The 22,293-nt window shown below is 45.7% G+C and overlaps 2 protein-coding genes across 2 annotated transcripts; both read right to left on the minus strand.

The window, feature by feature from the left end:
* Nucleotides 1-9,903: 9,903 nt before the first annotated feature.
* On the minus strand, nt 9,904-13,449 carry LOC115309133. The gene is made up of 2 exons (XM_040502605.2): nt 12,660-13,449; nt 9,904-10,057 (listed from the first exon to the last, which is right to left on the minus strand). The coding sequence occupies exons 1-2, from the start codon at nt 13,447-13,449 to the stop codon at nt 9,978-9,980; spliced, it is 870 nt and encodes a 289-aa protein (XP_040358539.1). The 3' UTR covers nt 9,904-9,977.
* A 7,526-nt stretch (nt 13,450-20,975) lies between these two features.
* LOC120843527 lies at nt 20,976-22,154 on the minus strand. Its single transcript, XM_040214918.1, has one exon. The coding sequence runs from the start codon at nt 22,152-22,154 to the stop codon at nt 20,976-20,978; it is 1,179 nt and encodes a 392-aa protein (XP_040070852.1).
* Between the last annotated feature and the right edge of the window lie 139 nt (nt 22,155-22,293).

A 22,293-nucleotide genomic window follows, 5' to 3' on the forward strand; every position in this document is an offset into this window, starting at 1 on the left:
CGCTAATGCCATCTAGTAGAGATAAATCCTTAACTAGAAAAGGATCAGTGACAAGTGCCAAATCCAGAATATTTGAACTATTTTCAGTGATCCTTGTAGGGAAGGAAACCAACTGGGTGAGGTTAAAAGAAAACACAAGTCTATCAAATCGCGGTCCACACTAGATCCCCCGAAACAGCTCGTAGTCTGAGCATTCCAGTCTATACAAGGAAAATTAAAATCACCAAAAAAAAAAAAAGGTTTCTTTGGTGTGACTCAGTCACAACATAGACAGTTCATCACGAAGCAAATTACTAAATTCGGGGGAAGCGTCGGGAAGACGGTAACATGCGCAAATCAAAAAGGACCCAAAACAACAACTTAAAGAAACCCAAACAATCTCGAGAGCACTGCGAGACAAAACCTTCTGACTTGTGATTCTTCTGTCTACAGCGATGAGGACTCCGCCACCTCGACGGTTTGCTCTGTCATGTCGATAAATATTGAAATGGGGATGGTCTGGCATTATTTTACTATCATGGACGTCAGAGTGAAGCCACGTTTCTGATAGCAAAACAACGTTAGCATCACATGAGGTATTAACAGACGACAGATCATCACGCTTGGGTATTACGCTACGTGCGTTAGCATACAAAACACTGATTGAACTTTCGGAACCCGCGATATCAGTAGTACTCCCCGCGTCCCCGCGTCCCCTTATCTCAAACTTTCTATTACGGTTTCTGCCTGGGCATCATATATGAATGTCTTAGTGTCAATGTGAAGCTTATCTAGTCGAAGCTTGAAAGGTAAAGACTGACGTTTGGCAAAAATAACAAGGTTTTGGCGCGCGATCCGTGTATTTTCACAAAAGTCTTCTGAAATAGAAAATAAGCTGCCCTTGAGGCGAGAGCCATTCTCTAGTAACTGACTTTTAGTTTTGAAAGACGAAAAACACGTTATTATGGGTCGGTTTCTCCCTTCTTGAAATGTGCCAATCCTATGCGCACGGTCAATGTCAGAAGTTTGTAAAGTAAATCCAAGGTTCTCTTCGGCAAATTTGAGTACTTTTTGTTCAGATATCGTCCATGACTCTCCTCGGACGTCAGTTATGCCGCGAAAAAGCAAATTGCAGCGGCGGGATCGGTTTTCCAGGTCGTTACTCCGAGATAGCAATGACGCTGTAGCCGTGGCTTGATCAGCGAGTGCACTCCGAATGCTAGTTACCTCGGCTCTAGTCTCAGAAAGGGTTTCAAGCTCAGCCTCAATTGCTGTAATTTTCGTTTTAGTGGCAGATTTAATTGAGCACTCTCGCGCCTATTAACAAACAGCATTCTTCGTAGTGCTGTGTTCTGGGCAATTTCTAGGGGTTTTGGTGTCGTTTTATCTGTCAATCCATAAATGAATAACCCGTACGAAATGTGAGTATGAATAAAGCTATGATAAAGCGTTTGGAGGGTTCGTAAGGAAAATATGTGCCGTAGTTTTTATAGAATTGTTATATTTCGATATATCTTGTTAGTAGTGTCTTTTACGTGTTGATGCCAAGTTATTTGATGGTCAAGTGTTAGTCCTAAAAATTTAGTATGGTACGCTCGAGCCAGGTTCATACGTGCAAATGAAAGCTGAGGTGTGTTTAAAATTAGTTTGTTTTTCGGGGCAAACATTATATAGTTGGTTTTCGCTATATTGGGAAATAATTTATTATAGGTGAGCCATTTAGCTAGCTTTTGTGAAGTGTTATTAGCTTCCATTTTTAGTTCTTTCACGCTTGCATTAGATATGAAAATATTTGTATCGTCGGCATAAAGAATCCAATCTCTTTGTAAATGGGCTGGCAGCTCATTAATATATATTAAAAAAAGAAAGGGACTTAATATTGAGCCCTGCGGAACACCGACGGTAATAGGTTTAGTTGTTAAAATAATGCCAGCTAAAGTGACAAATTAACTTCTGTTTAATGAATAACTTTCGATTAGATTGAGAGCAACACCACGAACCCCGCAAGCACTTAATTTATGTAGTAAACGTTCATGCTTAATAAGGTCAAACGCTTTTGTTAGGTCTACAAAAATTCGCGTTGTTAGTAACTTCATTTCAATATTTTGCTTTGTTTGCTTTACCATATTTAATAACGCGAGTTCTGTTTATTTCCCTTTAAGAAATCAATATTGTGACGGAGGGATTAAATTATTTTCAGAGAAGAACATGTTCAGTCGCTTTAGTAGTAGTTTTTCAATCACTTTTGTAATAACAGAAAGTAAGGCAATTGGTTGATAGCTCTTTGGTTTTAGTTTTGTCTCTTTTTTTAGATATTGCAATCACTTTTGCTATTTTGAGTGTGTCAAAGTAAGAGCTAGTCTTGAAAATTTTGTTGATAGTATCAGCCAAATGCTGTGCGATGATGGAACTACACTTTTTTAGTATTATCGTCTGTATTCCGTCGCACCCCGACGACGAGGTATTTTTTAGCGTGTTAATGGTATTATGAACTTCTTCTGGATCGATAGGGTAAAGAACAAAAAATCGTGTCATTACGAGTTATATTTGGTGTGCCAGTGGATAGATTTGTGCATGAAAGATACTGTACATGTGTAGTGATAGTTGAAAACTAGTCATTGAGCGTGTTAGCAATTTCATGTTTGTCCGTAATTATGCCTTGATCGGTGCTTAAGGATGACACAGTTTGTTCGGTAGTACTCTTATTTAGTGCGGAGTTAATTTTTATCCAGATTTCTTTGGGATTGTTACTGGTGTTAGAAAGTTTACTAAAATACTCCTGTTCATCTACGTTAAATAATTTCTTTAAACAAACATTATACGATTTGTGTTTAGATTGAAGGCTTAGAATAAATGGATTGTGTTTTAGTTTTTTATTCATATTCTTTTTGTGACTAAGAGATCGCTATGGTCCGTATTTTAGCCAGGGTTTTTTTCTGACTGATCTGTGGGATAGGGTTTTGGCTTTTGTACCTATTTGAATAGAAGATTTATGTTGCTAAAATGTTGTTTAGTTTTAGGTCGGCCGTGGGCGCTTGATATACGTTCTCCCATGACTTCGTGTTTAATGTATTTATTATTACGTTGTAATCATATATTTGAGCAGTTTGCGTTATCGATTGTGACAACTTATGTGTATTAGAAACAGCGAAAATGGGTGTATGGTCGGTTATGTCGCTCGCAATAGTGCAAATTGTGAAGTGTGTTGAATGATAAGACATAATTATGTGATCCAAAGTGCTGTGTTTTGTGTCACCAAAGCGGGTAGTGGTCGTTAAGCATTGTTGTAGTCTGTAGACGGCTAGCGAATCTAGGTATTTGTAAGTGACCGATGAATCAGCAGAAGTGTCAATGTTTATGTCGCCCATAATGATTACATTCGAATTAATTTGAGAAATGTATTGAGGGTTTCAATTAATCTGCCTAAGAAGTCTTAGGCAGCTTAAATAAAACCCTCAAAACATTTCTCAAATTAATTCGAATGTCATCGAGAAATGTATTGAGGGTTTCAATTAATCTGCCTAAGAAGTCTCAGCAAGCTTAAATGAAACCCTCAAAACATTTCTCAAATTAATTCAAATGTCATCATTATGGGCGACATAAACATTGACATTTTGCTAATTCATCGGTCACTTACAGATACCTAGATTCACCAGCTCTACTGCATTATTTGGTGAACGGTAAATGAGGCCAATCAGTATATTTTTTGTTTTATCGGGAACTACACTAGGTGATTTGGGATTTGACGAAATTTCTATAAATACTGATTCACAAAGATTATATTATATATGAATGTCATCTCAAAGTCTAAAAGTAAGTGTATTTTCCATGTAAAGAGCAAATCCCCCGTGCGATTTAGACGGAAACGTTATTTCTTGTGGTTGGTGATGACCAGTGTTGTACACGTTCCTCAAAAAAAGGAACGAAAGCTCGTTCCTCGTTCCTTTTGATTTTTGGAACGCGTTCCCGTTACAAGTTCCATCTGTGAGAAAGGAACTCGTTCCCGTTACAGTTTAAAAAATGGAACGTATCGTTACATATACGTTACATTTGTATTTTTACTAATTACCACATTTATTTAAATCAAGCAGTGGTTTTTTTTATATTTTACGTTAATAGTCAACATTTGAGTTTGTATGTCGTGATGGAAGGGCACCCGGAGAAGAAAACACGCGGAAGTAGGGCTTCATTTGTTGATATATTCATGTTAAAAATCTCAGGTATTAACCATGTTCATGCTCGTAGTGGACAATTCAGACGAGCCAAACGTACTTTTACCCAAGATTGCACGAGCGTTTTACAACAACCTCAAACGTTTCAATTTAACAGACTCCGGTGTTAGAACTTAACAACAGGTGCTTCTCGGTGTTGCTGTCCGCAAGACGAGCAAGTAAAAGAGAGGGTAGGACTTTTGAAATGTCAGTCTTGAAAGCTACAAATACTTCGTTGTGAAGGTTGGATTTGCTGTTCAGTTCGAAGGGGGGGGACCAGAGAAGGAATAAAGGTTATTTTTTTATGTATCTTTTAAGTTACCAATGTTCGAGATAAAAGGGTGAGTCCGATATTTGGCAATCTGTGATCTCGTTGTTTCTACATCCAGGATTCGGGTATTTTTAAAGTCGATGCGGTGGTCATTAGGGAGTTTTAGTAGATCGTTTTCACGGTTTTCAGTAGGTCTCGTTATTCAAGTTCAGAAATGGCTGTAGTCGGAATACGATTTCTTGGTGTATAAAGATTCATAGAAACAAAGAAAGTAACTGAGTTGAATACAACTCTCCTTTTTTGTCTTTTCCTACGAGTAAAAGTTTTGCTTTTTGTACCGCAGTTTCGGGCACTCAAAAAAGAATCAATGCCCACCCGCTCTCCTCCACCCTTAATTGTTAGCAAGCAAGGACCACACAAAATAATTGATAAGATTAGTAGCCAAAAAGTTAACAAGATCCTGCACTTCGTTAAGATATTGTGTTTGTACTTTCACACTTTCCCTGTTAGAAATAAAATAAAAATTACCCCACTGGACGAAAAAAAGGAACGCCGTTACTCTTTCCGTTCCAGTAAAAATGTAACGCGTTCCCGTTACAGTTCCAGCGATGCAAAATGGAACGGCGGCGTTCCTTCGTTCCTCCTAAATGGAACGCGTTCCAGGAACGCCGTTCCTTGGAACGCCGTTCCGTACAACACTGGTGATGACCATATATTGCCTGATAGCCAGGGATATTGCAGTTGTTATCCGTGTTATTGCTGAGCCGTGTTTCAGGAGGGGCGATAAAGAGAAAATCATGTTTTAGGGTAGATAATAAGCAAATCAGATCGTCGTAATGACTACGTAAGCTTCTGATGTCCAGATGAAGTACCGATAACTCTGATGAAGTGGATGTCTATCTGGAAATCACGCACAATACAAAGGAAAAGAAAGCGTAGCTTAATAGAGATTTCACTATGCGTGATTAGTATAGCTGGGCATCGAAAACGCACAAATAGATTGAGCGCCGTGACGATGCACATTTTGAGAGCTGCTAGATGGGCTCCATCGGATATGGTAGCGTCGAGTAGGGTCGAACTTTCAGTGAAATACAAGACTGTATCACTATGTGAGCTGAAAGTGTCTCGTATTGGGCGGTACTAAAAGCTTTGCATCGCTTAATGTATTTGCGTTTTGTATCTGCAAAGCGTCTTTTGGTTATTAAGCACTTACGATTGGTTCATCTCGAGCAGGGGTCTCCCTAACGTTTTTTGCTAAGGTGTCCGGATCGGGGAACTTTCTCCACTGTCTCGAGGGCCGGTAAATAAGTATGTAATTATGAAATGAGGAATGGCGAAATGAATTAACCTAGTCGTGCATATAAATAAAAGATAAATGTCAGAGCAAAAAGTTAAGAAAGTGGATAAATACATACATCATTTTTTTTGTTATGACAAACAATAAATGAGACATAGAAAGCACACCACGCATAAATCAGAGCGCACGGAAACTTTGACACTTTCACACACGGCAGAAGACCAGTGAGAATGATAGAACTGTTGCTGAGAATATGCAATAGATACGATTAAGGTCTGAAAGCCCAATATACGTGGGAACGCAAAGGAATGTAACCACTCGTAGTTAGTGAGATATAAAACAGAGGACTAAGAATGGTGATGCTGATGATGACAATGTCCAATGAATAATACAACGAGAGGACACGCTTTACTACACGCAGTTGTCTCTAGTTATTTTTTTTTCAAATCTTTCTTCATGTTGCGGTACCGTTCCTGTACTGCGCGATGTTGCGCTGGTAGCAGCGGGCTTGCTGGAAGCGGGCCGCGGGTCAAGCTTCGTTAAGAGGACCGCGGTCAGCCACGGGCAGTGTTGGCAGTAACGCGTTACAAGTAAAGGCGTTACCTATAACGCGTTATTTTTTTCGGTAACGTTGTAACATACTCGTTGCATTCCCAAAACACTAACGGGTACCGTACTAACGTTACTTAATTCGAGTACAGGGTAACGTAATTACGTTACTCGTTGCATATTCTTCCCAAGACCTAAAGAAAATTACACTTCAGTATTATTTTGTTTTTAGGCGGCAATTCATGTGGCATTTTTTTGTTTTTCGGTGTCTTTTTTTGTGTTGTCTTTGCGAGTATTTAAGTGAGGCTATAAAAATAATACACTCATGTTCAATTTCAGCACGGACATGACGTTTCTTGAAATATGACGCTTATGCATACCTCTAAGGTCAAAGCAGTAAAGCGTGTAATTAATAATTTAAAAGGTAACGCAAAACTAACGTGCGTTACTTTTTGTCGGTAACGGTAACGCGTTCCTTTTATTTTAGTATAATGTAGGTCAGTAACGCGTTCCTTTTATTTGCAAGAAACGAGTAACGTAAATAGTTTCATTTTTCGGTGACGCCTACGACACTGGCCACGGGTCGGTCGAAAGATCTCCCACGGGCCGGATTCGGCCCGCGGACCGGTATTTGGAGACCACTGATTTAGAGGTTTAGGTTTTTGAGTTTTCTTGAACGCAGCATTACGCGTTTCTATACAGAATCTAATCTTGCTAATACGTTTATTTTCCATTTTTGGTTTGTTTTTAATTTTTTTGTTTTACTTACAATGCCCGAGAGGGACGCAGGAACAAAAAGCATTGCTGTGCGACGAGTTTACTATCACCCTAGAGTTTAAGTGAGAGGAAAACACTTACTTCAGCGAAAAAAGGTTAAATCCAGAACTTTAGCCTCAATGAATGCAAAAACCACTCGAAACACAAAACAATAATTTATCAAAATTACATTCTAGCATTTGTAAGATCATTAATGAACACTTTCCGAGATTCAGTCTGGCCACTTTGATAACTATCATCAACTAAGTGTATATATTCTGTACATGCTGATGGCGGCGTTTTGATGCCTGGTGATGAAACAATTCGAGCACGCGCACCGATAGGGAGTCAACATTCCAGACGTTAGTTACACTACATTTCACATTATATTGGACCTCAGGCGACGCTACGAACTCTCTTAGCCAATGAAGAGCTGCCAGCGTGTCACATGACCTCGTGCTCCACGCCGCCGGGCATATACAGAAGATCACGTGCAATGTTCTCCGCGCTGGAGTAGCTGCGCTGGCGCGTAGCACCCGCTGCGGTCCAATTTAAGGTTGAACGGAACATAGATGTTGTTCAATGTCACGACGGCGAGACTTCAGAGCTTATATGAAGTACCCCTATTTAAAAAAATTCATTTATATGAGAAATATTTGTGTCCAATAAAGATATATCAATCATAAAATATACATAATAATATAAGAACCATATAAGAAACTCCTCACAAGATTCCTTATATGGTTATTATATGTTCCTATATATATTATATAGTAGTTCTTGTATAGTTCTCATAAGGTACTTATATTTTTTTATACCTGTTATGACTCATATGTGTTCATTGGACACAAGAAATTTCTCATACAAATGACTTTTTAACTAGGGACTTGTTTGAGAGTGTCATGTAAATCCTTCGAATGCTCGGCTTCGGCATGCCCCAGACAGTGCATCACAATTAAATGTGGTGAATTTTATGAATAGTTTTCCTGAACTAAGCGCCTCGTGCAGAGTGGTAGTTTCTTGACACTATCGAAACTGAAACAAAAAAAAAAAAAAGAAGAGAAATGACTGCGGAGCGAAGAACACCGTAAATTTCACACGTCTGCCGTTGACGAATAGGTACTAGATTTAAGTTGCCATTAGCGTGCAAACATTACAAAAAAGTCGTTTGAATCACTACATGGCACTGAAGTTTTGACAGGGCCTATTATAAAAGACAGAAAGACACCATTGTCACATATGTCTTTTTTATTTCTTTTGTAAACAATAGACCGATCTCTCTCACCGCTCATTGACACTGGAAGCGGATCCGCGTTCGCAAAGCGGTTGCGAACGCGGTTGTATAAAGATCCAGTACAATTGCACGCGCACTTGATGTCATCGCGTGCGCGTGCAATTGCACTGGATCTTTATACAACCGCGTTCGCGACCGCTTTGCGAATGCGGATCCGCTTCCGGTGTCAATGAGCGGTAAGTGTTCCCCGCATACGTGGCGATGCCATAAATGTAGTTCATAAGAAGCAGGCGCCCGTGCACGAGACAGCTCGTGCCAATTAGTGCTGTCTGCCACCATGTTGTACAATTTGGCCACTAGACAGGTGACCGTTCCAAATCCTGGGGATTTTACGCAGAACTGAGTCGAGATTTGTATTGCGATCGCTGTAAAAAACATAATTAACTATTTTTCAATACTGTTAGTCCCAGATATCAGTGTATAGCTCCGATAAAAACCTAAAATACAACACCGCGACTCGCGTCATTTAGCGGAGGCATTGCGAAGCTGCCCCCGTCTTATGGAGCACCGCCTGTGTTGCCTTTGACCGCGAAAAACGACTAACTAAAGAGAGGGTGGCGCTAGAGCACTGCACGGACCGGAATTTCTAGGCCCGGCCCGACCAGCCCGGTAGAGACACGGCCCAAACCCGGCTTGAGCCCGACAGAATCTTTAATTTCTAGGCCCGGTCCGACCCAGCCTGGAAAGACGCTGACCGGGCCCGGCCCGGGCACGGCAGAATTTTTCAGACAAAAGCTTGACCCCGGCCCGAGCCCGAAATTTTTTTAAAATATAAGCCTGTCCCCGGCTCAAGCCTGACAGATTATAGACCGTTCTACTGAAAGAGGGCGAGAGAGAAAAGGGGAAAGGGCTGTTTTAGCCTCAAGGGAAGTACTCAGTTTCTGCAGCTTGCATGTTTATTCGATGATGCCAAGAATACAACAACCCCGTGGGCACACTCATGGCTGCTTTTATACTGATAGCAGCCGCGCTATCTATAGGTTAAAGAGTGACGTCACAGTTAACAGACACATGACATTAGATTCGGACATGATGACACAACATTCCTTCCCCTTTAGAAAGTTTGTGGAGTCTACGGCTTGTAGCGCTCTGGGGGTCGGCTTGGCCGTGTGCTGCGCCGAGGCAAGAGTGGAGAAGCCGGCGGAGCTTCCAGTCTGGAGGCCCGGTTGTCCGATGGTGGGGCATTGGGACCAACAGTCACAGCACTGGGCATGCTGCGGCCTGGGTCAGGTGCCCGTGGTGTCGCGGCTCCGTTCTCTGCTTGTGCCGGGTCATGGTCGTCAGGTGATTCATTGTCAGTTGTAGCCGTATCGGTCTCGATGTCCGAGAACTGCTCCAGTCGGTTAGGTGTCCTCAGGTCAGCCTGAAATGATCTTGGCCGCAGGTTGTCAGCATGAATGTACCGCTCTTCCCCCCCCACCCAAACCAGATACGTAGCTGGGCTCACACGCTTGCTTATTGTGCCCGTCAGCCACTTGGAATCTCCGGCCCGTAAGCCTTTTATTATAACTTGATCACCCTCAGAGAACTCTCTCCAGGGCCCCCGGTGCTGGTCTGCGTATTCTTTGGTTCGCTCGAGTCTCTTTTTCATTCGTTGCTCTATGTCGGGGTGCAGCAGACTCAGTCTTGTTCTGGGCCTCCAGGACAGGAACAGCTGGGCCGGAGTTTCATCGGTTGTCCCGGTGGGTGTGTTCCTGTAACTAAATAGGAACTGATCGACGCGATGTTGCAGAGACTTCGCATGGCCGCTTCTCTGCTCGTCCAGCTCTTGTTTAAACAAAGCCTTTTTCACGGTTTGTACGCAGCGTTCCGCGCTGCCATTGGAGGCGGGATGGTAGGGCGGAGACTTACTGTGTAGGACGCCATTCCTACTCAAAAAGAGTTCGAAATCTGCTGATGTGAATTGAGGCCCATTATCGGTCACTACCTCTTCCGGTGGCCCGTATGCCGCGAACACACTGCGCAGTTTTTCCACGGTCTTCTCACTACTAGTACTGTTCATCACAAACACTTCAATCCATTTAGAATGGGCGTCCACCAGCACAAGAAACCATTGCTGATCGCGATACGCATAGTCTATATGCACTCTCTCCCATCTACGCTTAGGCCAACCCCACGACAACAAGGGTACCTTGGGCGCAGCGTTTTGCGACAGCTGACACGTGACGCACTGTTTCACTGTTTGCTCTACATCTTGTGTTAGACGAGGCCACCAAACGTGGCACCTGGACAACATTTTCATTCGCGTCATCCCCGGATGACCTTCTTGCAGCATCGTCAAGACGCTACTTCTGAGTGACAACGGAACCACTACGCGATTACCCCAAGTTACACAATCTTGATCGACTGACAGTTCGTTACGTCGAACATAGTAAGGCGCTAGCAAATCGTCTGTAACTTTCGAAGGCCAGCCGTTTTGTGTGTAGAACAGCACTTTCGACAACAACTGATCCCTTCGCGTTTCCCGTCTTATCTCTTTTGCAGATAGTGGAGCTTCGTCTAGCGCCGAAAAGAACTGCACGCACTCTGACTCATCTTTGTTTGGCAGCGGTAGCCGTGAAAGCGCGTCGGCATTTCCTATATCACTGGATTTTCGATACACCCAAACATAGTTATAAGCGGCAAGCAGCAAGGCCCAGCGCTGCACGCGTGCTGCTGACATTGCAGGAATCGGCTTACCATGCCCCAGAATTCCCACCAGTGGTTGATGGTCAGAGTAGATGCAAAATTTTCGGCCGAAGAGGAACTTGTGAAATTTTTTTAAACCAAAAACCACTGCAAGCGCCTCTTTTTCAATGTGCGCGTAGCCTTGCTCCACCTTGCAGAGCGTCCTAGACGCGAAAGCGATGGGCCTCTCGTCAGTACCAACTTTATGAAAGAGTATCGCGCCGACGCCGTATGCCGACGCGTCACATACAAGACCGAGGTCCTTTTCAGGATCGTAGTAAGTCAACACTCGTTCGTGCGTTAGCCACCGTTTTGTTTCTTGAAACACTTTTTCCTCCTCTACGGTCCAATCCCAACTGGTGCTGTCACTTAGTAACTGGTGAAGTGGCTTCAGCTCTGCTGACATGTTCGGAACAAATTTCCCGTAGAAATTTAGCAGCCCCAGGTACGCTCGCAGCTCTTGTTTGTTCTGGGGTTTTGGCGCCTCTTTGATTGCGCGTAGGTTTTCCTCGGAAGGCCGAATCCCATGTTTATCAATTATGTGGCCCAAGTAAGCCACCGACGTCTGAAGAAACTTGCATTTTTCTTTTTTTACTTTGATACCGCGCTCCTTGAACCTTGTCAGCACGCTTTCCACTTTTCGATAACATTCTTCTGAAGTTTCTCCGGCTATCAACACATCGTCAAGATAGCATGATACTCTGTCAAGGCCCTTCAATATTTCGGCCATTACAGCCTGAAAAATAGACGGTGCACTCGTGATGCCGTATGGAAGGCGTGTATACTTAAACAAGCCCATATGCGTGTTTACAGTTACAAGAGACTGCGAATCCGGGTGCAGTTGCAGCTGCTGGTACGCTGTAGAAAGATCAAGTACCGTGAAATATTTGCACCCGTGTAGCGTTGCAAACACGTCTTCCATTACCGGCAAGGAATAGTGGTCTGTTCTGAGATTCGGGTTCAGCGTCACTTTATAGTCGCCGCACAACCTCACTTTGTTGTTCGGCTTAGGGACAATGACCAACGGTGTTGCCCACTCACTCTGCTGAACAGGGACCAGGACTCCCGTTTTCACGAGCGCATGCAACTCTTGTTCTACTGACTCTCTTAAAGCGAATGGTACAGTTCTATGTTTACAAAAGACTGGGGTCGTGTCGTCCTTCAATACTAATTTAACTTGACTGCCCGCGATTAATCCCAGCTCAGGCTCAAACACCTGCGAGAATCGGTCAACCAGCCCTGCCACTTGGTCTAGACTAACCCCATACACGCTCATCCAGTCTAGCCTCAACGCTTCTAGCCAATCGCGGCCCATTAACACAGTCTCGCATTTCTGCGGCGTGCGAACCACTACAAGCGACAACGTCATGGTCTGCCCATTGTGCTCCACAGGTACAATCAACTTGCCTAATACCTCCAAAGGCACGCCCCCATAAGTTTTCAACTTTAGGCGGCAGTTTGAGAGAGACAATCCAGGCCAGTACTGCTTATACACCTCTTCAGGCACAATGGAAACCGAGGCTCCTGTATCAACTTGCATTGTCACCATTGTTCCCTCCACTCGAACTTCAGTAGTGTAACCCCCTTTTCTAGCACTGCAGGAGCCAATGTTGTACAGCCAAACTTTTTCCTCACCACTACTGTCGTCCACGGCTTGCACCAAACGGGACGTTGCTTTGCAGGCCCTTGCCAAGTGTCCCACTCGTCTACACGCTCGGCACTTGTACTTCCGAAACGGGCAGCTTGACTCGTGATGGGGTGCTCCGCAGCGGAAACAGCCTGACGCCTCGGTCCTCTCAGTGTTGACTTCCATCGTCGCCTTCCTGGTAGCCGCTCCGACGTTCCTGTCTGGGCCTAGACGTTGGACGGCGTTCACCTCTAGTTGTTCAGAGGCTGCTGGCTGAAATATCTTGGTCTCTGCTCGTGCGAGTTCAATGCTTCTGGCAATGTCGCATGCCGCCGAAAAAGTTAGAGTTTTCTTTTTTAGAAGCTCTGCTTGGGCTGCCTGGTCCTTTAGCCCCGCGACAAAACGGTCCCGGAGTGCTTCATCCAGGAACTGCCCGAACTCGCAGGTGGCCGCGAGCCTTTTTAACTCAACCGTGTATGTCGCCACCGTTTCCTTCTCGAGCTGGGCCCTCCGGTTGAATCTGAATCGCTCGGCGATTACCATCGGCTTCGGAGCGTAATGCTCCCTGAGGACCGCGACCAGATGCGCATAGTCCTTTTGTTCTGGCTTCACTGGTGTTAACAGCGTCTTCAACGTGCGGTACGCTTGCTTCCCGATGGCCGTTACGAAGACCGAGACTTTCAAGTCGTCGCTCACCTTCTTTGCTCGAAGATAGTGTTCCATCCGCTCGACGTACGACTCGAAGTCTTCCTCCCCATCTTCTATGAACTGCTCGAACCGGCCGCCGCACGAAGCCATCCCGTGGTCCTCGGTCAAGGCGCTTGGGCTTTTGCCGATGACAGTGCTGGCTTCTGTCTTCTTGGCTATCTCATACTCGTCGCCACTGTTTTAGCCTCAAGGGAAGTACTCAGTTTCTGCAGCTTGCATGTTTATTCGATGATGCCAAGAATACAACAACCCCGTAGGCACACTCATGGCTGCTTTTATACTGATAGCAGCCGCGCTATCTATAGGTTAAAGAGTGACGTCACAGTTAACAGACACATGACATTAGATTCGGACATGATGACACAACAAGGGCTACCGGCGCTTTCCCCCTTTCTGATTGTGTAGAGAGAGTGAAAGTGCCGGACGAGAGGCTAGGCCGGTGTTGGGTGTCTGCTGTGCCCCAACTTCGTTCGCGCTTTCTTTTCTGTTTTGAACTCGCAAACTTAATTAGAGTAACGGGCTTCGATGGCAACAGTTCCCCGGTCATCGGGACATCATTGCTCGGTCATAGGGTGCACGAATAACGACAGAAAGCGTCGAATACCGTCCGAGGACCTATGTAGATTGCAATCTTCTCGACTGTGCTCGGAACAGCTTGTGAATGGAGCGCGCACCGAACGCTGTACCGCTGATGAACATGGGGTACGCTCGCAAGGTGCGTGCCAGTTTTCTCGTGATAATTGCTGTTTCAGCTTGTAAAATTTTGTAACTGAATTTATCTTAATATTGATAATTAATATTGATAATTTGCAGTGGTGACTGACTCGATTTCATCATTTACAACACTTAGTTGAAGGCTTATATCCGCCGCCGGGTCAGGCTAGAAATTGTTGAAAAGGTAGTTCTATCGGTTTTCCTGAATAGCGATCCCCTGTGCGATACCAGAGAGCCGGCAAAAGCCCTCCCTGGAGTGCCGCTGGTGGTTTGTTTGGGTTGTTTCCGTTGATTCGGCGCTTTGAAGCGCTGGATAGTCGCTCCAGAGTACGACTCGTGTGTTGCGATCTGCGTCTTCGAGCCCAGTGTGTACGTTTCTTTGTTCGAGTCATGGCATCCGCCAGTGCGGCAACGGGGGAACAGCGGCAGCGAACGTGTCAGTGATAGAAATCGGAGGTTAATACTCAAAATATTGCATCAAATAGTAAAATATTTCGTGGCTGCTTTGACGCTTTCTGCGGTTCGATATAAACACATCTAGAACGTCTTCGTCGTTCATCCACAATGAAATATGAGAACACGGACACGCAAGATAAAAGCAGCGCAGCAAAACGATATGTAGCAGCTCCGGGTGTTTACAAAAGTTAATTGAGGTTCCCGTTTCGTGTATCGCTTGTTCCTTACTAAAAACGGCTGCGTTGAAATGGGCCTATTGCAAGCAAAACTTTATGAATGGTTCATCATTTCCAGTCACGCGGAAAGCGGTGGAGCTTCAAAACATTGCAGCCGCACGTGCCTTGCCGAATTCCATGCAAGCTACGAGGTCCTTGGGCGGTATTCGACGCTTTCTGTCGTTATTCGTGCACCCTATGACCGAGCAATGGTGTCCCGATGACCGGGGGACTGTCGCCATCCAAGACCATGGCTCTAATTAAGTTTGGGACTTTGAAACGTAGAAAAAAGCGCGAACGAAGTGGGGCATTGCAGACGCCCCAACACCGGCCAGGCCTCTCATCCTGAACTTCCACTCTTTCTACACAATCAGAAAGGGGGAAAGCGCCGGTAGCCTTTTCCCCTTTTCTCTCTCGCTCTCAAAATGGCGCTACCCACGATAAAACGGTATATACATGATCCGGAAAAAGTTTGCAGGCTTTAACCTAAAAACTGTTTAAACATAAAGCGAGAATATATTTTTTTTTTTAATTTCTTTTAAACCTGGAGCGAGCTTTTTTGACACGATAAATATCCCGACTTAGACGATGTATTTTTGAGAATATGAAAACAATATGCAGTTCATAACTGTTTTTCAGAAAAAGCAAAAGTGACCATTATTTTATTTATGAATTTCTTGAATATATCTTGCACTTTTCGTTGTTCAATTCGTTTCACAGAGAACTTTCTTCTCAACGTGTTTTTGTAAAGAAACAATAACAATCATGCTAGTGCATCTTTAAAACGCTGTACAAGCCTATAATTATTTAAAATTAGCTTATTTTTGGTGGCATAATAAGGCCCCCTGCGCAAAGTACAAAGTCAAGCTTGCGTTTCATTTCTATTTTTTTAGTTTGAAAAGCAGAGGAAAAATACACTTATGTTGCACCCTGCGACTATTCTGCCCTCGTTTTCTAGACCGCACTTTTCGTTTCTTTTGATTCACGTGAAAACTTCTCAAATGCAAAACGTCTCTCTTTTTTTTTTTTTAATGGCACCGTAATGATTTTGCATTTGGCTTGTTTGTTTTCATTGAACCTAAAAGATCAATGAGCACCCTTTTTGTTATCAACAATTTGAAATTTGCGGCAAACGACTGCCCAGCCATGGCCCGAAAAAGTTTTGCGTGCTACCCGGCCCGAGCCCGGCCCGAGGGTCGGGCAGGGCTCGGGTCTTTGGGCTGGCCCGGGCCCTTGCAGTGCTCTAGGTGGCGCGCACTCGGCAGCCCCTTTCTTCCCCCCTTCGGTCACGTGTCAGGCATGGCCCCGGAGGGGGGGGGGGGGGGGGGGGAAGGGCAGCGGGAAATGTTTGCTCCTCACATGTTCTGCGCTCTGCTTTCAGTTATGCCGCGCCGCGGAGGACCAGGACATGCTGCCCGCTGTCCTCACCCGCGGAGGAGCGGGAGCGCTGCCCGCTTTCCTCCGCGCCGCGGACAGCGGGGCGCGTCGCTTGTAGGAATGCGCTACGTGTACAAACGCGTTGCGTGTAGGAATACTTTAACATTCCTAGGGAGAGAGAGAGGTGACGTGAGAGAAGTTGGGGAGGTTGTTCTAGCGGGATTGCTGAGCTGGTTCCCCATGAAAGAATGTAGAGAGAAAAGAAAGAAAGGGGGATAAAGGAAAGGGGGAAGGAAAATATAGAAAAATAAAATAAAGATGTGAACGCGCTGAGAGTTAATGTGGAGTTATTTCACAGGCGGTTTGCGACACCGGATTCGTCGAAAAAGTTCAGTGGCAGGTGTTGTATTATTTGGCGGCGACGCGGGCTGAACCACTTGAATAGATGATGTCCTCGTCGTCTGGATCACGAAGTCCAATTCCGGCGACCCCAGTGACGAACCGGTGACGTGGATCGCTACATTCTTCGCACTTGAGGAGGATGTGGCAAATGTTTTCTTCATCGTTGAAGTTCGGACACTGGGCGCTGTTTATTGCAGATATTTTAAAAATAAACGCCTTCGTAATTGCATTTCGGCTGCGTTTTCTTATGAGGAGAGTGCTCTTCTTTCTTGTAAGACCCTTTGTGACGCATGAATTATGTTCGGAGTATGTGGTCGGAGAAAGTTCAGTTATGTAACTCTTGAGAGACTTTCGCGTCGCATTGAAATCTGTTGGACAGGGAATAGTGCGCGGCAGTTCATGTGCCGCTCCTGCGAGTTTATCGGCTTCGGAATTACCAAACAATCCCACATGTGAAGGCGCCCGTTGAAACGCAATGTTGAATCCAGAATTGTGCTACTGCTTTAACGTGAGTTGTCTAATGGCCGTCGTTTCGGTCATGGCGTCAGGATTAGCTAGGCGTTGAAGGGAGGCTCATGAATCGGTGACCAGCACTACAGTTCGTAGGGTATGTGAGGTAATGCAGTTAAGTGCTTGCTCCAGGCACGTATCCAGGGGGGCGGGGGGGGGGGGGCATCCGAAATCTTTCATTTTGCTGGGGCCTCCTCTCCCCCCTCCCCCTCATACAGCATTTCGTCATGGACAACCCCCCCCCCCCCCCCCCCCCCCCCGAAACAAAATCCTGGCTACGTGCCTGGCTTGCTCAATTGCCTTAAGCTCTGCCGTGGTGGAGCTGACCACCGCTTGAAAACGGCCGATCCATGTCGTGTTTTCCTTTGGTATAACAAAGGCGCGCGGTATAGCGCTGCACGTTTATCATTCCTACATGTAGGGAGTCTTAAGTGTATTGTTTCGAATTGAACTTAGCTGCGCTCTACAGGGTGAGTTCGAAAAAATGTTTGCCGTAAAAACACAATTTTAACCTAAAAGAAACGAAGCATAACGTTTCTCGTCGGTAGTGTTATAAAAGATGAAATCTAAACTATCTGTGTGCGGTGCTTTGTTAAAATCTAGACGTAAAACGATAAGGTCACATGTCTAATGGTCAAAATGTGCGACATGGCGGAGGCCGGATGGGAGTCACTTTCGGCTGCCAGTTTATCGCTCTACGCCCCCCTACCTCGATGATTACGAACAAGAAATGGGACATGAATATCGCATTGGTTGCACAAAATATGTTGTCTAGATAGTCGGAAAGACAAATACATTACATAAAAAAAATAAAAAATATAATAAAAAAATTTCAATAAATCTTACAGTAGCGTAAACAAACACAGTATTGAACAGTCAAGGGCATTTTGTATCCGAGCATTGAGAAGACTAAGCGCTAATTTACAGAAAATGACAAGGGAGGAGAAAGAGCAAGACACACTGATCTAGGAGTTTAGTAGGGCACACATCAATTACTGCATTTACTCGAGTAATAACCGCCTATTTATGAACAAGGCCCTTCCGTCTACTTTCCCGCAAAGCACATATACAGCCAATGATCGCGTTGTGCATAAATAACGTAGCGAAAGACAGATCAAAAACACGATTCTCCATACAAGTGCAATCTTCACAGATGGTATCTTCGTGCGCAACCGTTATCTCTGTCCTGTAAACCACTGGTATTATGCTGTCGATCGCGCTGATTGGCCATCCCCGTGCTCCACGGAAAAGCGAACCCTCGAGTATAGACGCTTTGCAGCAGCTGTGCATGGACGCCGCCATAACTGACCTTCAATTTTTGTTCCCTCTTATTTTGTTTATTTCACTTCATCATTGCCATAGCAGGCCAGGTTATTGCCACATTAGATTCAACTGCGTCCTTTTCGAAAGCATCGGCCTTCGTAGAAGATCGTCAACTACCGTTGCAGTTGCTCGGCATCTCGGTAAGACAAGAGAAGGTCAGCAATGGCAGCTGTAATTTGGCGCGTGTGTAAAGCGTCTATAGCCTTAACTGCATTCCTCTATGGTGGTTTCACGTGACATACTTCCGCCTCAAAACCTTGCCAGACGCCACGTGGATGAACCTTACCCTTATGTTTTTTCTATAAGTGGAAGCAGTGTTTTTGAGATCGCTCGACTTCTTCCTCATTGTAATGAACTACTCCAGCCAGGGCAGCCTGGAGCATAAAAGAGCTTCGGCTAGACTGGAATTTTATACATACCGGTCTGTATTCGGACGGCAGACGAGCTGGCGACAGAAAAGTTTAGCAGTCGACGTTGCCCGGCAGACGTGAAACGTTATACCATCACAGACGTTTATATAATCGTTCAGCAGCGTGTCCAGCCTGTTCAGCCAGACGCTTACACTCACGGAGCTCTTCAACAGATAATTTAGGGCGTTGCATCCGTACACTTGGAATGATAAACCTGCTGATCTTCCAGAAACCTCTAACCGAATCCTCCTCACCCACCCCGCCTCCTCGACTACATTTCCTCCTCGCTTCCCCACGGGTCACATGACCTTCCCGTTAACCAATCAGCGCCGAGTACCTCACTTCTTCTCTCCAACCCGTAAACCAATCAGCACCGAGCCTAGCGTCCATGCTTTTATCTAGGCTTCACTTTTGGGTTTCAGAAACGCCGTTCACCTAGACAAATAACGTTTCAAGTTAGAATTAACGGAGTAAGCCTGTGTTTACAGGGTCCAAACATGCGTCCCTAGTTGCACTTACTGGGTTCTGTCGTCGATAGAGTTCGAGAAACGCTATACTCGCGTGTTTCACCTACACCAAAAACGTAGCCGATAACTACTCGTTTGCTTGCAAAGTGGTGAATGCGGTTCATAAAGATGGCAGAACGCGGCTTACTGGAAGCGGAAATGGGTTACGTGAAATTGCCCTACAGTGTCTGGCAATAGTAGAGATTCGCACTTTATTTTCATTGTACAAAGTTTATTTCAATGTGCACAAAACTTTAAAAAAATTAGAGAGCAGGCAACTTAAATGCTACCCGATACAAGATTCCCTTCTCTTCAGCGGTATACCTCGCGATCCCGCCGATCGCGTCTGAACGGAATCTTACATTGCCCAATAAAAAGTTCCTGAGATCTACGAGCATCTTCACTCAACTTCGATTCAGAAAGATTGCGTCTTCCGATGTTTTGAGCATGTTCCGATCTCTCTCTCTTTCTTTAATTTTGGAAGGTAGCTGTCGCGCCTTGAGAGCGCTCGTAGGGGAAAGGAACAGGACGACCCAGCTCTGGTGAACGATTTAGTTCAACTTCCTCCTTTTCTCCCTTTTTCGCTCTCATGCCCGCGCGCCAGGAAGGATCGTTTAAACCTTAATTTTCAACACCCTGCCCCCCAAATGAGCAAGCCGCTCATTTGATCACCAGTTCTCAAATGGGTAGAGCATCTGCACGGGCCTTCGTGTGCAGGTAGTCGAGGGTAACATGATCGCGCAAGATCGCACGTGGCCGTCTCTACCGTGAAAGACATCGGTGACGCGGACGGTTCTCCACAGGTGACGTGGGGTGTTGTCATCGTGCAGCAAAACCACGTCCACAACTTTCGGTGTGCAGCTGCCAGCAAGTCGGGCGAGATGTGCTGAGCGAAGCTCTCGGAAATATTCTTGCTTCCAACTTTTCCAGAATTGGCCCATGAGGCGCTGCCGATACTTCCAGTGGTGGGAAAGGGTTTCCTTAGACGACGCCTAGGGCGGTTCGACCTCGGGAAGTGTGGTCAGTCTTCTCCCGATGAGCAAATGTGCTGGCGTCAAGGCTCCTGGCTCGCCAGGATCTGCGTGGAGGTATGTCAAGGGCCGCGAGTTTACTGTAGCCTCAACGTCAATCAAGATAGCCGTCAGCTCCTCGAACGATAGGCTCTGTCGTCCAAGTACCTTTCGGAGGCAGACCTTTACCGAACGCACCATTCGTTCCTACCAACCGCCCCACCATGCCGCTCTCTCCACGATGAACTTCCACGTGATTAGCTGCGAAGTGCAGAAATCCTGCAACACTGGGTTGCGCATTATTTCCCATATAGCCCTCAGGTCTTTCGCAGCCCTCTTGAACGTAAGAGCATTATCACTGTAAATCGTGCTCGGTATTACTCTACTAGCCTGAAAGCGTCGAAGGGCCAGAAGCCAGGGTGTCGTGGTTACGGAAGAGACGAGCTTAGGTGTACAGCTCGAGTGGTTGCGCAAGTGAAAAGGGCAATGTACGCCTTTACGTCGTCACCGTCGGTCTTGACGAACCAAGGTCCTGCAAAATCGACTCCTACGACTTGGAAGGGGTGACCCTCGCGGACTCTGTCCCGCGGTAGCGGTGCGACTGGTGCACTGGCTGGCTGGCTGTGCAGAAAAGCGTCGGCATACTCGACACTGGCCGATCACCGCCTTTACCGTTCTCCGGGCGCTGAGCAGCTAAACCCTCTGACGTAACTCCGTCATCGTCACCTGAACGCCTCCACGCAAGGTGCGCTGATGGGCTGAAGCGGCTACTAGCTTACTCAGGTCATGATCTTTCGGTAGAATAATGGGATGACTAGCACCCTCCGGAAGTAATGCGTGATGTAGTCGGCCGCGGATCCGCATAACGCCAGCCTCGTCACTGAAAGGTTGTAGATCCTTTATCTTTGATCTTGCCGAGATTTCTTCACTTTGGGAGAGGGAACGAATCTCAGCGTCAAAGCATTCATGCTGAGCATTTCTTATCCACAAGAGCTCTGCGTTTCGAATTTCCGCTGCCGACAAGGAGAGCTCCGTTGACCCTCTCGGTAGTCGACAATTTTGGACGAAGCACAGGACCCAAGCCGTGACCCGCAGCATCCTCGTGTAGCTTCCAAAGTTCTCCAAAGTCAGAAGCGGGTAAGGTACACTTGCATCGTGGAGCAACACATTCACTTTATGTCGTCTTTCCGCTTCGATATCGCTGGGCAGATCATTGGCTGGAGACGCCGCAGGAGGCCAGTCTACCAGGTCACGCCTAAGCCAATCGGGACCGAACCACCATTCATCGTAAACACTGAGCTGCCTCACGGTTTTTCCTCTAGTCATCAGGTCAGCTGGATTCATGCTACCAGGACAGTGGTACCAGCTGGAGGGATCACTCTTGGCTTGGATTTCCGTTACCCGGTTGCATAGGAATGGTTTCCAACCTGTCGAAGATCCCCTGATCGAACCCAGCGTTATCATGGCGTCCTTCCAGTGCCATACTTCGATGCCAGTGTCAAATACGTTTGTTCGCAATGATACATTAAGTCGTGCTCCCAATAGTGCTCCCATCAATTCGAGACGCGGCAGGGACAGCGTCTTGAGAAGAGCAACTCTGACTTTAGCGATAATTAAAGTCAAGATAACATCTCCTGTGTTGTTGACGACGCGCAAGTATGCACAGGCCCCGTATGCGCTAGGACTGGCGTCGGTGAATACTTGTAGTTGCAAAGAATTCAGTTCCCCATCCATCCACAAGAGACATCTCGGTGTCGTGACTAACCTTAGATCTCTCAATTCGGTGCACCACGCCATCCATTCTTTACGCAAGTCATCTGGCAGCTCATCGTCCCATCCCACTCCTCGCTGCCACATTCGCTGAAACAGCATCTTCACCCGGATTACATAGGGGGCATGGAATCCAAGGGGATCGAAAATTCGAGCAGAAGCTTGTAGCACGGAGCGCTTTGTATTTCGGTTCGAGTTGAGTATGTCCTGTCAGCATGTCATCAACGTAGAACGAGCGAAA

Source organism: Ixodes scapularis, unplaced genomic scaffold (assembly GCF_016920785.2).
Source record: "Ixodes scapularis isolate PalLabHiFi unplaced genomic scaffold, ASM1692078v2 PGA_scaffold5__190_contigs__length_132052651, whole genome shotgun sequence".
Classification (NCBI taxonomy): Eukaryota; Metazoa; Arthropoda; class Arachnida; order Ixodida; family Ixodidae; genus Ixodes; species Ixodes scapularis.

Bases quoted from the DNA above. Each gene is read 5' to 3' on its own strand.
- LOC120843527 (XM_040214918.1), bottom strand. From the start codon at position 22,154: ATGCTGTTTCAGCGAATGTGGCAGCGAGGAGTGGGATGGGACGATGAG.
- LOC115309133 (XM_040502605.2), bottom strand. From the start codon at position 13,449: ATGGCTTCGTGCGGCGGCCGGTTCGAGCAGTTCATAGAAGATGGGGAG. The intron at 10,058-12,659 runs GTGAGGAAAAAG...GTTCCTATTTAG, and splicing joins AGCCGTGGACGACAGTAGTG to TTACAGGAACACACCCACCG.